This window comes from Ursus maritimus, unplaced genomic scaffold, assembly GCF_017311325.1.
Source record: "Ursus maritimus isolate PB19 unplaced genomic scaffold, ASM1731132v1 scaffold_24, whole genome shotgun sequence".
Lineage (NCBI taxonomy): Eukaryota > Metazoa > Chordata > Mammalia > Carnivora > Ursidae > Ursus > Ursus maritimus.
In genome coordinates, this window is record NW_024424897.1 from 18,034,483 (window position 1) to 18,050,993 (window position 16,511).

A 16,511-nucleotide genomic window follows, 5' to 3' on the forward strand; every position below is an offset into this window, starting at 1 on the left:
AAAATGGCCCGTTTTATGCTATGTACATTTTACCACAATTAAAAAGAAGCTTCGAAGGCATGGCTTGAATGAGTGTATCTACCTTCTGCAATATGGCAAAAACAGACGCGAGAGGGTGGGAGCAGGGCAAGGATTTTCCTGTATAAACGCGGTTCCAGGGCTGCACGCCCCTCCCACCCGTGTCCCTATTCCTCCGCAGGGTGCCTGCTGTGCCTCCCACCAGGAGGCAGGGCCCACTTTCTCACCGCCTTGAATCTGACTCCTTTTGAACAATACAATGTAGGGAAAGAGACCTCTAGAGGCCTTGTAGCTTCTCCCTTCACCTTGGAAAGCAACATGAGCCTGCTGTGTAAGCAGGCTGGTTCAGCTTACTGTATATACATATGATATTACATGTTCCTACAACATATGTAAGAAGCTTCTCAAAGGACACAAGAGAAGCCATATAGAGGCAGCCAGCACCAACTACCAGATGTGTAAGTGAGGCCAACTGTGGTCCTTCCAGCCCAGCTGACCCTCCACCCACATGCAGCTGTAGGAGTGAGCCCCGATGACACCAGCAGAGAAACTGCCCAGCCAATCCATAGTGTCGTAAGAAATAAAAACTTTTTTTTTTAAAGAAATAGGGGCTCCATCATGTCCATGGCTATTAAGAAGCACAGTTCTTTTTTTTTTTTTTTTTTTTAAGATTTTATTTATTTATTTGAGAAAGAGAGCGAGAGAGTACAATCAGGGGGAGGGGCAGAGGGAGAGGGTGAAACAGGCTCCCCACTGAGCAGGGAGCCAGACACAGGGCTCGATCCCAGGACCCTGGGATCATGACTTGAAACGAAGGCAGATGCTTAACTGACTGAGCTACTCGGGCGCCCCAGAAATAAAAACTTTAAAAAAAAAAAAATTATTTTGTTTTAGAGAGAGAGAGAGCAAGACAGCACTTGCACACAAGTGGGCTGGGGCGGGGGACAGGGGCAGAGGGAGAGGGAGAGAGACTCGTAAGCAGGTTCCATGCCCAGCGGGGAGCACAACACAAGGCTCAGCCTCACGACCCCGAGACCATGACCTGAGCTGAAATCAAGAGTTGGATGCTCAGGGCACCTGGGTGGCTGAGTCGGTTGAGTGAGATAGAGTCCCATGTCGGGTTCCCTGCCCAGCTGGGAGTCTGCTTCTCTCCCTCTCCTTCTGCCCCTCCCCCAGCTCACACTCACACATGTGTTCTCTCTCTCTCTAAAATAAATAAATCTTAGGGGCGCTGGGGTGGCTCAGTCGGTGAAGCGTCTGCCTTCAGCTCAGGTCATGTTCCCAGGGTGCTGGGGTCCAGCCCCACGTCAGGCTTCCTGCTCAGTGGGGAGTCTGCTTCTCCCTTTCCCTCTCCCTCTGCCTGTGTTCTCTCTCTCTCTGACAAATAAATAAAATTGTAAAAAAAAAAAAAAAAAAAAAATTTTAAAAAAAAAAAAAAAAAAAAATCTTAAAAAAAAAAAAAAAAGAGTTGAACACTCAACCAACTGAGCCACGCGGGTGCCTCAATAACTTGTTTTATACCCCAGTTCTGGGGTGGTTTTTTACACAGCAAAGGCTAAATGACAGAACAGACTAAAAGTTCAAAAGGTAATTTGGGGCCAGTTTGAGCGTATAATCGGTACACTCCCCACTGCTGAGTGTCCATATCCCTGAGCTTCTGTTCCTTTGACAGTCCTCTGCATTCCAAGCTTATTCAAGTCATCTCCCCAGCTGCCCGCCTCTTTGGGGCCAAGCACTATCATTCTATTTTCTTTTTTTTTTTTTTTTTTTATAGAGACAGCCAGCGAGAGAGGGAACACAAGCAGGGGGAGTGGGAGAGGAAGAAGCAGGCTCATAGTGGAGGAGCCTGATGTGGGGCTCGATCCCAGAACGCCGGGATCACGCCCTGAGCCGAAGGCAGATGCTTAACCGCTGCGCCACCCAGGCGCCCCCATTCTATTTTCTAAACAGAAGAGTTGCCCATGTCAGCCGCATACTAAGAGTACTCCTCCACTATGAGCCTGCTTCTTCCTCTCCCACTCCCCCTGCTTGTGTTCCCTCTCTCGCTGGCTGTCTCTATCTCTGTCAAATAAATAAATAAAATCTTAAAAAAAAAAAAAAAGAAGTAGATGAATCCTTATCCAGGTTGGGAGTGTTGAGGAGAAATGGGGAGTGACTGACAATGGGTATGGGTGTCTTTTTTGGGGTGATGAAAATGTTCTAAAATGGACTGTGTATTCACCCAGCTTGCATAGCTCTGTGAATACACTAAAAGACATTTAAAAAAAAAAAACATTTTACGTATTTGAGAGAGAAAGAGAGAGAGTACAGAAGGACAGGGATAGGGACAAGCAGACTCCCCGCTGAGTGGGAGCCTGATGTGGGGCTCGATCCCAGGACCCTGAGACCATGACCTGAGCTGCTTAACTGACTGAGCCACCCAGGCGCCCCTCATTAGAAACCATTGAGTTGTATACTTTAAATGGGTGAACTGTATGGTATATGAATTACATCTCAATAAAGGTGTGAAAGAAAGAGAGAAAAGAGTCCAGAAGAAAATACATAAAAATGTTTTTCATTTGGAGCAGTTCTATGTTCTGCTAATGATTTCTAAATGAACAGGTTTCTAAAGTGAACAGATAATATTTTTTCTAACTGGGAAAAATATTTTAACTTTATTTTTAAATCTTTATTTATTTATTTATTTTAGAGAGAGTGAGAGCAAGTGAGATCACAGAGGGAGAGGGAAAAGCAGACTCGCCACTGAGCAGGAAGCCCGATGTGGGGCTCGATCCCAGCACCCTGAGATCATGACCCGAGCTGAAGGCAGCTGCTCAACTGACTGAGCCACCAGGCATCCCTAACTTTGTTTTAAAAAAGGATTTATAATTAACATTGCTTTGGAAAATGTAGTCGTACCACTGAAAATACCTGGAAGTCACAGACATAATCCCTCTTCAGCTCCTGCCCTACAACCCACAAAGGCACAGGACACCACAGGTGAGAAGCGGGTTACGTACCCCACCCAGCTGCTGGATGGCCCCCGTCAAAAACTGGAGACTTTTGCCAGCAGGCAGATCCAGATAAAAGGACTTTCCAGAGAAGGGCTGCCTCCCTGCATCTGGTGAGCTCTTCCGGCATTTTTCCAGACAACTGGAAACTCCCAACTGAGTCCCTAGAAAAGAATGACAAAAGGAACAACGTGAGAAGCATGGGCTAAGAGAGTCTCGCGAGCCAAGCGATGCTCACCAACAGCCTCGGCTAGGCCCCGGGCACGTAAAGATGAATCAGAAACTAGTTTCCCACCCTTGTGAAGCTCAGATGTGGAGAAAGCAGAATCCTCGTACATGGATGGTGGGAATGTAAAATGGTGCAGCCACTTGCGAAAACAATTTGGCAATTTCTCAAAACGCTAACCATTAAATTAACACATGACCTGCAATTCCACTTCTAGGCATGTACCCAGGAGAAATGAAAGCATATGTCCAGATAAAAAGTTGTACAAGAAGGTTCCTAGCAGCATGGTTCATTTAGCCAATAGGAAACAATTCACATATAATTAATATGGTAAGCAGAATGTGCTATATCCATTCAATACAATTTTATTGGGCAATAAAAAAGACTGAGCCACTGACATATACCACAACCAGGATGAACATCTAACACATGCTGAATTAGAAAAGTCAGATACAAAAGACCACATATTATACGACTGCATTTATATGAAATGTCCAGAAAAGGAAAATACAGAGAGACAGAAATTAGGTCAGATCAGTGATTGCTTAAAGGCTGAGGGTGGGAGGAATAAGGAGTGACTGAAAATGGGCATGAGGTTCTTTTTGGGGTGCGTGTTAGCTGCATAACCCTGTTAACTAAAAATCACTGAAAGCATACGCTTACAACAAATGAATTTTATAGTATGTAAACTGTATCTCAATAAAGCTAAAAAGAAACTCCCCAAACCCTCAGCAAATATAATCTTGAGAATTGTGCATTTTATTGTATATAAATTTTACATTAAAGGAAAAAACTATGAACAAATATGGAATTCTGGTCAACGAAATGCATGCTGAACTATTTAGAGGGAAAGGTACTAACGTCTACAAATTACTTGAAATGTATCAAAAATATAATGGATAAAAATCGATCGTGATAAAATAAGTATACTAAAACATCAGTGATAAAACCTAAATGGTGTGCCTACACACTCAGTGTGGAATTTTTTTTTTTTTTAAGGATTTTATTTGTTGATTTGACAGAGAGAGAGACAGTGAGAGAGAGAGAGAGAGCGAGTGTGCGGCGCGCGTGCACAAGCAGGGTGAGGGGCAAAGGGTGAAGCAGGCTTCCTGCTGAGCAGGGAGCCTGATGCGGGATCATGACCCGAGCTGAAGGCAGACGCTTAACCAACTGAGCCACCCAGGCGCCCCGGATCAGATATTTTTATAAATCTTCTGAAACTCTTTGATTCCATGAATTCCTGCATCGCTGCTATCTACTGTCAGACTCTCAGTTGGACGTGCTCAGTTAAACTGGCTTGCCCTGGTGAGATGGTGTTTTTCTTTTTCTGAGTTCCATATCACTTATTTTCTGTCCTCGTAGTATTTTCAGCTTCATATTCTTGTTTACTCCTTCAGGGTAAACCTCTGGACTCCCCATTAGACTGGGAACTATTGAGGGACGAGATTTTGACTTACGTATCAGTATCATTCCCATAAAACCACAGCCTGCTCTCCTGTCCCCAGCTGTGCCTGACCTTCATGCACTTGACTTCTGGTGCCCTCAACTTCCTTCCTTCCTTCTTCCTGAAAGTCCTAGGTACAGAGCCAGAAAATACTAGAAAGTCAGCTTGGCATTTCACAGAGAAGACTTCTGTTGTGAGTCCCTGCTTCTGCTTCTTACTAGCTGTGTAACCCTGGGCAAGTCACAATCTCTCTTAGTCTCCAAATCTCTCTCTTCATTTCTGAAATAGTGATAACAATTAGTACCCATCCCCCTTGGACAGTCCATATGGAGTAAACCAAATACTGCAAATTGTATCAGGTAATGGTATTGAGGGGGGGGATATTCAAATACTTAACACACACTGACCACTCTGACTGGAGACTGGCCAGAAATATCTGATTTAGCCATACGAGGAATACCTGCTCAATGTCAGCCCTGGTAGCCATTCTGGATCCCTCCCCAATGCCAACTTCTCCAGAGGGCTTGCTTGCTTTCTCTCTCTCTCTCTTCCTTCCTTCCTAATTGAAGTATAAATCACGTACAACATTGTATTAGTTTCAGCTGTATACCTAATTCCATACTTGTATAGAAAACTCACTAAGAATTAGTCCTTTTGACTTTAGTTCTAAACAAGACGATAAACACACAAGGCCCACTGATTTTCTCCACAGAAACGAAACCTAGAGAAGCCATGGAAGTAAGGAGGAATGAGATGGATGCCAGACACTGGGGGCTGGGCGGACAGCAAGCCCAGAGCAGAAGGGTGCCAGGGCTTGAAGGTGGGTGACAGACTGGGGAGTGCTTTCTACTTGTGCTGTGCGGGTTACTGCCTGCCAGTGGCCAGTGCCAGGTAAGCAGCCCCGTACCCACCAGAGGCAGTAGGGTAACATCAAGGCAGCGCCGGAGCCCAGCTCAGGGTGGTGATGCACATGTGTATGAGAAACGGCTAACAAGAGGCAAGGGGACCGTAAGCTGGCTGGCATCTGAACGGACCTCCTTCCCTACCCCATCCATTTGGGGAGTTAGGTAATTACAACTCAAGGAGACAGCTCTTGACCACGAATAGCACAGGCACTGTGTGAATACTGGAAGGGCATAGACTGTTGCTGCAAACAGGGAGTGACTGAGCCCATGCTGGAACCAGGGGCTCTCCACCTAGCGGTCGTTTTCCTCTATGGTCCCACCCCCGTCCCTACACGCAATGGAGGGGCAGATGACAGGGTCTAGGCTTTTGCATCTGTGTCCCAGAAGCACATTACCACTCAGAGTGGCTGACTGTCTCCAGGGGACGTGGGCTTGTGAGAAAATATGAGGCAACCGAAGCAACTACTATAAAAGATGCTTTCTCTGGTATAGGTTGTCCATCTGTTGTAAGAAATGGATCAGACAGAGAAAAGAGTTCTAAAGTATAATAAATCACTTCAAAAAAGGGAGAATACTGGAAATATAAAACAGGAACAGCAGGTAAAGACCTGGAGATAAATGACATGAAAACTACAATACTTAAAAAAACCCTCATATAATAAAAAGATAAATAATCCAACTAAAAAAAAGCAATGAGGGGCACCTGCCTGGCTCAGCTGGTGGACAGTGCAGCTCTTGATCTCAAGGTCGTGAGGTCAAGCCCCACGTTGGGCATGTGCCTACTTAAAATAAAAAATACATTAATTTAAAAACACAAAAGGGCGGGGCACCTGGGTGGTGCAGTTAGGTTAAGTGTCCTACTCTTGATTTTGGTTCAGGTCATGATCTTGGGTTGTGAGATGGAGCCCCAAAACTGGCTGGGCATGGAGCCTGCTTAAGATTCTCTCTCTCCCTCTCCCTCTGCCCTACTATCCCCCCACCCCTTGACTGTTTTTGAAATGTTTGTGTTAAGTCTGAAATTATTATATTATTTAAAGATTTATTTATTTATTTATTTGAGAAAGAGAGCCTGAGCGGGGTGGTGGGGGGGTGGCAGGAGAGAATCTCAAGCAGACTCCCCACTAAGTGTGGAGCCTGACGTGGGGCTCGATCTCATGACCCTGAGGTCATGACCTGAGCCAAAACCAAGAGTCAGACACGCAACCGACTGAGCTACCCAGACGCCGAAGTCTGAAATAATTTTAAAGTGAAGAATCAAAAAGAAAAAAACCACCATACTTATAACCCCCAGTGTGACAGTAGGAGGTGTAGCCCTTGGAAGGTAGTTAGGTTTAGGTGAGATCATGAGCTAGAACCCCCCTAATGGGGCTGGTGTCCTTGTAAGAAGAGAGACCAGAGCTTTCGCTGTCTCCATCCATGAGTGCGTGAAGAAGAGGTCATGTGAACACACAGCGAGATGGCAGCCATGTGCAAGGCAGGAAGAGAGTCCTCACCAAGAACTGAATCTACCAGCACCTTGATCTTGGACTACCGGTCTCCAGTAATAGCAGCAATAAATGCCTGTGGTTTAAGCCACTCAGTCTATGGTGTTTGTTATAGCAGCCTGAGCTATAAGACACCCACCAAAATTGCCAGGTTCCAGCCTGATTACCTACAATCAAGCCTACCACTGACAACCCCCTCTAACTGGCATTTTATTGCCTCGCTTCTAAATAAAAATGGGTACTCAAAGATCATCAGATATTTAAAGGAAGCTTCTAAAAAAAAAAAGAAAAAAGAAAGGTTTTAACAAGAAATCTGACTACCAAACAAACAGAAAAAAGACCTTAGAGGAAACAGAGATAATACAGGAAAAGCAGAAGAAAACGAAAGAACCAAAACGAAACAAAAAAACACACACGAATATTTCAGAGAGATAAAGGAAGGCGCTGCCTTCCATAAACACATAGGCAACTATAGAAAAGGAAACTGCAGAAAAGAAAAACCTTTTAGGAACTGAGAAATCTGTTACAGAAATATATTTAATACAATGACTGGAGATTAAGCTGAAGAAACCCTCCAGAGAAGAGAACAAAAGACAAATAGATGGAAAGTGGGAGAGAAACACAAGAAAACCAAAGAATCAGTCCATGAGATCCAATATCTGAACAAAACAAAGTTCCAGAAATAGAAAAGAAAGAAAACGGAGATAGAAAAGAAAGAAAAAAGGGGATGAATCTTAGAGAAATAATGCTAACAACTTCCAGAATGAAAGAAAATGAGTTTCCAGACTGAAAGTCTCCACCAAGTGCCGGTTCCATGAGTGAAAAAAGTCCCATATCAGGGCACACTGTCGAGAAATTCCGGGACATTAAGGAGAAAAAGGATTTTGGCTTCATTTCAGGCCATATTGGAGACCAGGTAATTTAAAAGCCTTCCTAATATAAAATATCTAAAAATGCTGGCTAAAATTTAAACACAAATCCCACCTAATTGGTAAGTTCACAAAATAAATAAATAAGAGGACTCCGCAAATGCCCCGGATGATGAGAAAACTGACCACCACAGCGGTGAGAGCTAATGCTGACTGCCTTGAGGGAGTCTGGGGGCTGAAAAGAACAGGGTTTGTGGCTGATGAGCCAGACGGGCCCAGGAGATAAGGTCTTGCACCTGCCTCAAGGGGGGAGTTAGAATTGAGAAATCCTGCATGAATCTAGGAGAAAAGGTAATCAGAAAATAATCTATCCAGCAAAAGGGACGAAAGGGGAATACTGCCTATATTAGCCTGGGCTCTGCATGACAAAAGTCTTCTCTGAGAATTCATAACCACAGGCCTCGCAAGAATTTGGAATTCAAATTCACATTACTTATGTGGTCTAAGAACCCACTGCCACCACCACCAAACAGAGAGTTAAAGCAAAAAATAATCCCAGCTCAGAAAATCCCCAAAATTTGGCAAAAATATGTATAAATCTAAACAATAATCCTTTGGCATACTTCCAATAACCCAATGCAAAGCAATTCCAGAGGTGCACAGCTTAGCTCAGGGTTCCGAGAATCTGCTCAGATAAAGCATCAGCGAACATTAACTCACCCTCCAACATAAAACACATGAAGGAAACAAACCACCGTGGGCAAGAATCAGTAGAAATAAGAGACAGCAAAATTAGATCCCCGAGAGCTTCAAATAGAATGATCAGATATAGACTACAAAATAATAAATTATTAAATGATTTCACTAAAATCAGTATTTAAAATGCTGAGAGAAAATGTCAACTTAGAATTTTATATCTGACTGAACAATTATTCAAGAGTGAGGGCAAAATAAAGGCTCCTTCCTTCCATCCCTCCCTCCCTCCCTTCCTTCCTTCCTTCTTTCTTTTGAGGTCGGGGAGGGATAGAGGGAGAGGGAGAAAATCCTAGGCAGAATCCATACCTAGCATGGAGCCTGACAGACACTGGGCTCGATCCCACAACCCTGAGATCATGACCTGAGCTGAAATCAAGAGTCAAGAATCAGGGGCGCCTGAGTGGCTCAGTTGTTAAGTGTCTGCCTTTGGCTCAGGGCGTGATCCCGGCGTTCTGGGATCGAGCCCCACATCAGGCTCTTCCGCTGGGAGCCTGCTTCTTCCTCTCCCACTCCCCCTGCTTGTGTTCCCTCTCTTGCTGGCTGTCTCTCTCTCAGATAAATAAATAAATAAATCTTAAAAAAGAAAAAAAAAAAAAAAGAGTCAAGAATCAGATGCTTCACTGACTGAGCCACCCATCTTTCAACAAAGAAAACCCATTTATCAGGGGCGCCTGGGTGGCACAGCAGTTAAGCGTCTGCCTTCGGCTCAGGATGTGATCCCGGCGTTATGGGATCGAGCCCCGCATCAGGCTCCTCTGCTATGAGCCTGCTTCTTCCTCTCCCACTCCCCCTGCTTGTGTTCCCTCTCTCGCTGGCTGTCTCTATCTCTGTCGAATAAATAAATAAAATCTTAAAAAAAAAAAAAAAAAAGAAAACCCATTTATCCCCAACCACTTCTTACTAAAGGACCTCGCAGAGGTGTACTTTGGACGAAGGAAGCTAGACCCAGAAGGACTGAAATGCCAAAAATTTGGCAAAAATATGTATAAATCCGAACAATCACTGACTGTATAAAACAACAATAACAATGACTAATTGGGAAGTAAAAAAGACAATAATCACATTGTTGCTAGACGGCGGCAGGGGTGGTTCAGAGACAGACCAGTCTAGGCCCTTATCGTGTTCAGGAGGAGGATAGAAATATTTATAGCATCAGACTTTGCCACAGAACACTGGAAACTACAAGAAGTGGAACCTGGTCGAATCACTATATTGTACATTTGAAACTAATAGAACACTGGATGTTAATTATACTGGAATTAAAAATTAGGGGCACCTGGGTGGCACAGCGGTTAAGCGTCTGCCTTCGGCTCAGGGCGTGATCCTGGCGTTATGGGATCGAGCCCCACATCAGGCTCCTCCACTATGAGCCTGCTTCTTCCTCTCCCACTCCCCCTGCTTGTGTTCCCTCTCTTGCTGGCTGTCTCTATCTCTGTCGAATAAATAAATAAAATCTTTAAAAAAAAATAAATAAATAAATAAATAAAAATTAAAACAAAAAGATTTGTACACTTAAAAAAAAAAAAAAGAAGTGGAACATGTCTTCAAAATTCTGGGGAGAAATGATTTCCAACCTAGAACTCTTTAACTGGCTGAACTATCATTCAAATGTAAGGTAGAATAAAGACTTGTCAGGGCGCCCGGATGGCTCAGTGGGTTAAGCAATTGCTTTCTGCTCAGGTCATGATTTCAGGGTCCTGGGATCCAGCCCCACATCAGGCTCTCTGCTCAGCGGGGAGCCTGCTTCTCCTTCTCCCTCTGCCCCCGCCTTGTGCTCTCTCACGCTCTCTCTCTCAAATAAATAAAATCTTAAAAAAAAAAAAAAAAAAAAGAACAAAGAATTGTGAGACCCGTAAGTCTTGAAAAATTTATCTGTCATGTACCCTTTCTCAGGAAGCTATATTAGAAGATGTAGTCTACCGAAATGAGGAAGTAAATGAAGAGAAAAGAAAATAGGAATTTGGAACGTAGGGGATCCTACACAGGAAAGAAGCAAAGGGAAATCCACAGAATGAAGAAGGGAGACTAGTGCAACAAGCCTAGGCATAGCTGCACCAGACCGGAAGACTAACACAAAAGGTTTCAGAAGGTATGTCTTCCAGACAAAGAAGAAACTGATGGATTCCCTGATGAGCTTGAAGGTATTGAGGGAAGGTTTATTTTATTTTTTTAAGGTTTTATTTATTTATTTGACAGAGACAGCCAGCGAGAGAGGGAACACAGCAGGGGGAGTGGGAGAGGAAGAAGCAGGCTCATAGCGGAAGAGCCTGATGTGGGGCTCGATCCCGGAACACCAGGATCACGCCCTGAGCTGAAGGCAGACGCTTTAACGACTGACTGCGCTACCCAGGCGCCCTGAGGGAAGGTTTATAATTCTGGTAGAATCTGGACATTAATTAGTGATCACTCATAGAACATGAAGCATATTTCCTAGTTTACTACATGGGTCATCTGTGAATAACCATAATAATGATAACGCAAATAAATAAATGACCAATCAAAAATGACTACGTATAGGGGTGCTGGGGTGGCTCAGAGGGTTAAGCGTCTGACTCTTGATCTCAGCTCAGGTCTATCTCAGGGCCATGAGTTTGGGCCCATGTTGGGCTCTGCTCTGGGCATGGAGCCTACTTAAAAAAACAACAACAACAACAAAAAAACCAGACTTCATAAACACTGGGAGGAGGAGAGAAGAGGAGGGAAATGTATGTGTGTGTGTGTGCTGCATGTTAAGTGGGTAGACAGAAAAAATATTTTCCATGCTATGAAGTCAATAGATATAATTTAAGTTGAAAACAACAAAAGCAGTATGAGCATGCTATTTAGAAATAAGTAGGTAAATACTAGAAGAAATAACTAAAACAGTTAATGGCACCCTAGGGAGTGGCAATCAGGAGGAACAATGGTGTGTGTGTGTGTGTGTGTGTGTGTGTGTGTGTGTGTAGACCTGGCCTTTTAAAATTATGTAACCATAGGGGCGCCTGGGTGGCTCAGTTATTAAGCGTCTGCCTTCGGCCCAGGACGTGATCCCGGCATTCTGGGATCGAGCCCCACATCAGGCTCAACCACTGGGAGCCTGCTTCTTCCTCTCCCACTCCCCATGCTTGTGTTCCCTCTCTCGCTGGCTGTCTCTCTCTGTCATAAATAAATAAAATCTTTTTTTTAAAAATTATGTAACCATAAAACTGTAATAAAAAAATTAAAAACCCTCTAAAATGCATATAGTCATATTACAGTGAATTTTAAGAACAAATATAAAGAGAATCATCTAAAGTGTTCTAATGAAAAAAGAAGGTCACTTACAAAGGAACAAGAATAAGACCAACACCAATTATCAACAGCCTCTACTTTTTGCAGGAAGAAAATGCTGTAATTTTTTAGTGTGTTGAAGGAAAAGAACTTTGATGCAAGAATTTTAACACAACGGTGAAATCAAGATATTCTCAGGCATACAAGTCTCAGAAAGTTTATCCCATAAAGCCCCCCTTTGAAAACACTCTTGGAGAAAAGTTCTCCAGCAAAGGAAGAGTAGATGACTTAGTAAAGTACATTACTGGTTCAAAGGCAACAACCAAAGCCTGTGTCTGTAACAATCCAGAACTAAAACTAGAAGATACCGAAAGAAGTGGGAGGGGGAGTATTGAGGGAAGTGAGCATGTGCTGAAACACTTATCTATTTCGGTGAGTGTTTAAGTTTATGGTAAAAATAACCATGAATGTGGGCTTAATAAGGTACTCTATCCTGACTCCCCATCTGCTAATCTTGTTCATAATATCAGACTGAAAGCTCTATTTGATCTTTAACATGAATTCCTAAATGATTTCATGACATCCCACCATATACACACACACTCAAAACCATTAAGTAATTAGAAAACCCCAATAGCGCTAACATTTCTCGACCTTTCCATCCCAAGAGACTCTGGTGCAGGAGTAGCAACTTCGACCTCGCATCCCTAGTTTTGACCTGTTACCTACCTAGGTCCGGAGTCCGGAGCCTCCTCTCAGCCATAGAACTCTGCAGCTCAGAGAATTTGCCGTCGCCTGAGAAAGGACAAAACAGCAGCAGCACCATCTTCATTAGCCTTCGACCTTCTATCCTCTCCCCACCCCCCCAATTCCCGCACAACCCCAGCGCGGCTCCCGGGTACAGCAAGCCTCAACTCCATCCCAATCCACATCCCATCTCACCTCCCGCGCCCCTTCTAGGACTCTGCGCCCTCAACTCCCACCGCCTCTTGGCCACCCTTTGTACATTTCAATTCCCGTGCCTCCCTCCACGTTCTTGTCCCCTCAGTGCCTCTGCCCCTTTGAGACTTCTGCCTCCTCAACTCCTGGGAGCCCTTCCCGGCCCCTCCACCCTCCTCAGCTTCTGCACCTATCCGTTCCCCAATTCCTGCGCATCTTCCCCATCCCTTATCCTCTCTACACTCTTCGGACCCCTTCCGCCTACCTTCTTACCCCATCTTCCCCTTCCCGGCATCCGTACCCTTTCCTGACTCCCTCCTCAATTCTCGGCTCCTTCTCGGCCTCCGTACTCTTTCCTCAAGGCCTCCGCGTTATATTCGCGGGCTCCATAAGAGATTTCAGACTTCCAAGCGCCGACGGCAACTCCACGAGTACATTATCAGTCTCCAGGCGCTCTCGGCCGCGGCTTCGGTTTAAATTTCTTGTCGGCTCCGCCCCCTAAAATAGCGTAATAGCTATGAGGGTCGGCTGTACGGTGGCCCTGCGAGGTCAATGTTAACTCAGCAAATCCTCCCTTTCCCCCCTTCCTTTTCAGTTCCGCTCTTTCCATCCGTCTCTTCATGTCTTGGCTTGTCTTTGGGTGGAAATACTCTGAGCCTTAATAGACGGGAACTTGGGGACTATTGTGGTAGCCTAGTCTTAGTGATTCTTCCCACTGAGCTGGTTGGAAATTCCTGGGAGTTAGGTAATAAATAACAAAAAAGCCTATCACTTATAGAGCATTGAAAATTTACACACACACACACAAAAATTCACATACACATCATTTCATCGTCACATCCTTGTTTTCCCCCCTTTTCTCCAATAACCCACCCAACAAAAAAATTTCTCAAAAGAGGTGTCTCCATTCTTCACTTCCCATCTTTCCCCCCAAGTCATGTAATTAGCCTTTGATCCTCACCTCTCCACTAAAACTGTACGTGTCTAGGTCAGCTATAACTTCCATGTTCCCAAATCCTATGGTCACTTTGCTATATTCATCCTATCTGATTTCTAGAACATTGAAACAGACTATTCCCTCCTTCTTGAGCCAATTTCTTCCTTTTGCTTCTATTTCTACCAGTGTTCACCTTCCCTCAATGGTTCCTCAATCTCCTTTGCTGGATCCAAAGCCATTGTTTCACCTATAAATGTTGCAGCATGCCAAGGCTTTAGCCCCTAGCCCTCTTCTCTTCCACATTAACACCTTCTCCCTAGGAGATCTTATTCAACTCCATGGCTTTATAATCAGCTCTATGCTAATGCCTGCAGAATTTCTATCTCTAGCTCTGACCTCTCCCTTGATCTCCAGACTGCTGTATTCAAGTGGCTACTAAACATCTCTATTTGGATGTCTAACAGGCACCTCAGGCTTAATATGTTCAAAACAGAACATTTCGGGGATGTACTGTATGGTGACTAACATAATATAATAAAAAATCATTATTAATAAAAAAAAAAAAACAGAACATTTGTTTCACACACCACCCCTCAAAAAAACTACCCATTCTTCTCCACCTCAGTATGTCATACAATCCACTCAGTTGCTCAAGGCAAAAACCTGAAGGTTACTTCAGTATCTTCCCTTATCCCCACCCCGACTCCAAAAACAAATTCTGCCAACTCCAAAGTATATCTTGAATCAGACCGCTGCTACCATCTTAGTTCAAGCCACCATACATTCTTGCCCAAAGCACTGTGTCGATTTCTAACACAACTTCTACTTTATTTTTAGTTAAGTAAATTCTACCCCTAATGTGGGGCTTGAATTCATGACCCTGAGATCAAGAGCTGCATGCCCTACTGACTGAGCCAGCCAGGTGGCCCAACACTACTTTTACTCTTGAGCAACTTCCTACATTTCCTCAAAGTACTCCATTCTCCATCCACAACTGGAATATTCCTTAAACACCATGGCACAGGCATATATATATATATATATATATATTGTATCCACTCCAGCAGGGCCCCTCCCTACAGTAGATTATACATAGCAGCCTTGATGAACTAAAGGTTGGCCATGTGACTTGCTTTGGCTGATGAAAAAAGAAAAAAAAAATTGACCTCACTTCCAAGCACAAGTTTTAAGAGACAGGATCGTTTACCAAGGTTGTTTTTTTTTTTTTTTTTAAAGATTTTATTTATTTATTTGACAGAAATAGAGACAGCCAGTGAGAGAGGGAACACAAGCAGGGGGAGTGGGAGAGGAAGAAGCAGGCTCATAGCGGAGGAGCCTGATGTGGGGCTCGATCCCATAACGCCGGGATCACACCCTGAGCCGAAGGCAGACGCCCAACCGCTGTGCCACCCAGGCGCCCCCCAAGTTTTTTTTTTTTTTTTGCCCATCACAATGACTGGCAATGTCCTAGCTAGAGGCTGACCTGTCAGTTTGGGTTCTTTAGTGAAGATGGCATAGAACAGAACCATGGGCAACCCCAGATGGGTTTGTTGCATAAGCAAGAAGTAAACTTTTGTTATTTTAAGCTACTGAGATTTGGGTATCATTTGTTACTACATCACAATTCAGACCAAGGTTCCCAAAGTATAGCTCAGCCCTTTCAAAAGGTTCCATGAAGTCAAAACTATTTTTACAATAACACAAAGACATTATTTTCCATTTTTTGTTCTCATTCTCTCATGAATAGTTCAGTAGAGTATGCAGAAGCAAAAATAAGACTCTAACACTCTTCTGTCAAACCACTTATTAAAAAGATTTGGAGAAATGTAAAACAATGTCATTCTTCTGATTATTTTTGTTTTGGAAAATATATATATTTTTTAAAGTTTTATTTATTCATTTGAGAGAGAAAGAGAGAGAGCACGTGAGCGGGGTCGGGGTGGGGTGGGGGGAGGGGCAGAAGGAGACAAGCAGACTCCCTGCTGAGCTGGGAGCCAGACTCAGGGCTAGATCCCACAACCCTGAGACCATGACCTGAGCTGAAACCAAGAGTCAGATGCTTAGGGGCGCCTGAGTGTCTCAGTCGTTAAGCGTCTGCCTTTGGCTCAGGGCCTGATCCCAGGGTCCTGGGATCGAGCCCCACATCAGGCTCCCTCCTCCGCTGGGAGCCTGCTTCTTCCTCTCCCACTCCCCCTGCTTGTGTTCCCTCTCTCGCTGGCTGTCTCTCTCTCTCTCTGTGTCAAATAAATAAACAAAATCTTCAAAAAAAAAAAAAAAAGAATCTTTAAGCAGACTCCCTGGGGAGCACAGAGCCAGATTTGGGGCTCTATCTCAGGACCCTGAGATCATGACCTGAGCTGAAACCAGGAGTTGGATAACAACTGACTGAGCCACCCAGTTGCCCCCTATGAACAATATTTTTAAGCTTTAATTTCTAATGTGGTCAATATCACATAAAATATACATACAAATATATAAAATACATGTATATTTATAAAGTTAAATTTAAAAATACCCACATTTGTGGTGTCTGTCCTGATGGATGGGGGTCCCCAAATGTGGGGTGACTCGATCGGGTGGATGCCAATGGCAGGGGCAGTGAAAGGATTCACCAGCGGCAGAACAAAGGAGATAGAAATTTATCGAATACACCGCAAGGGAGCAGCGGGTAGGGCCACAAAGGAGAGACAGCCT

General features: G+C 44.1%; 1 protein-coding gene across 1 annotated transcript in view; it reads right to left on the reverse strand.

The window, feature by feature from the left end:
• The window catches only part of DBF4B (DBF4 zinc finger B), a 32,038-nt gene extending 17,361 nt beyond the window's left edge, over positions 1 to 14,677 (reverse strand). The window contains exons 1-2 of the mRNA XM_008693907.2: positions 12,671 to 14,677; positions 3,018 to 3,172 (exon numbers count right to left, since the gene is read on the reverse strand). Coding sequence (XP_008692129.2) covers positions 3,018 to 3,172; positions 12,671 to 12,773 — 258 coding nt within the window. The 5' untranslated portion in view covers positions 12,774 to 14,677. The remainder of the gene's footprint in view (positions 1 to 3,017; positions 3,173 to 12,670) is intronic.
• Positions 14,678 to 16,511: the final 1,834 nt, after the last annotated feature.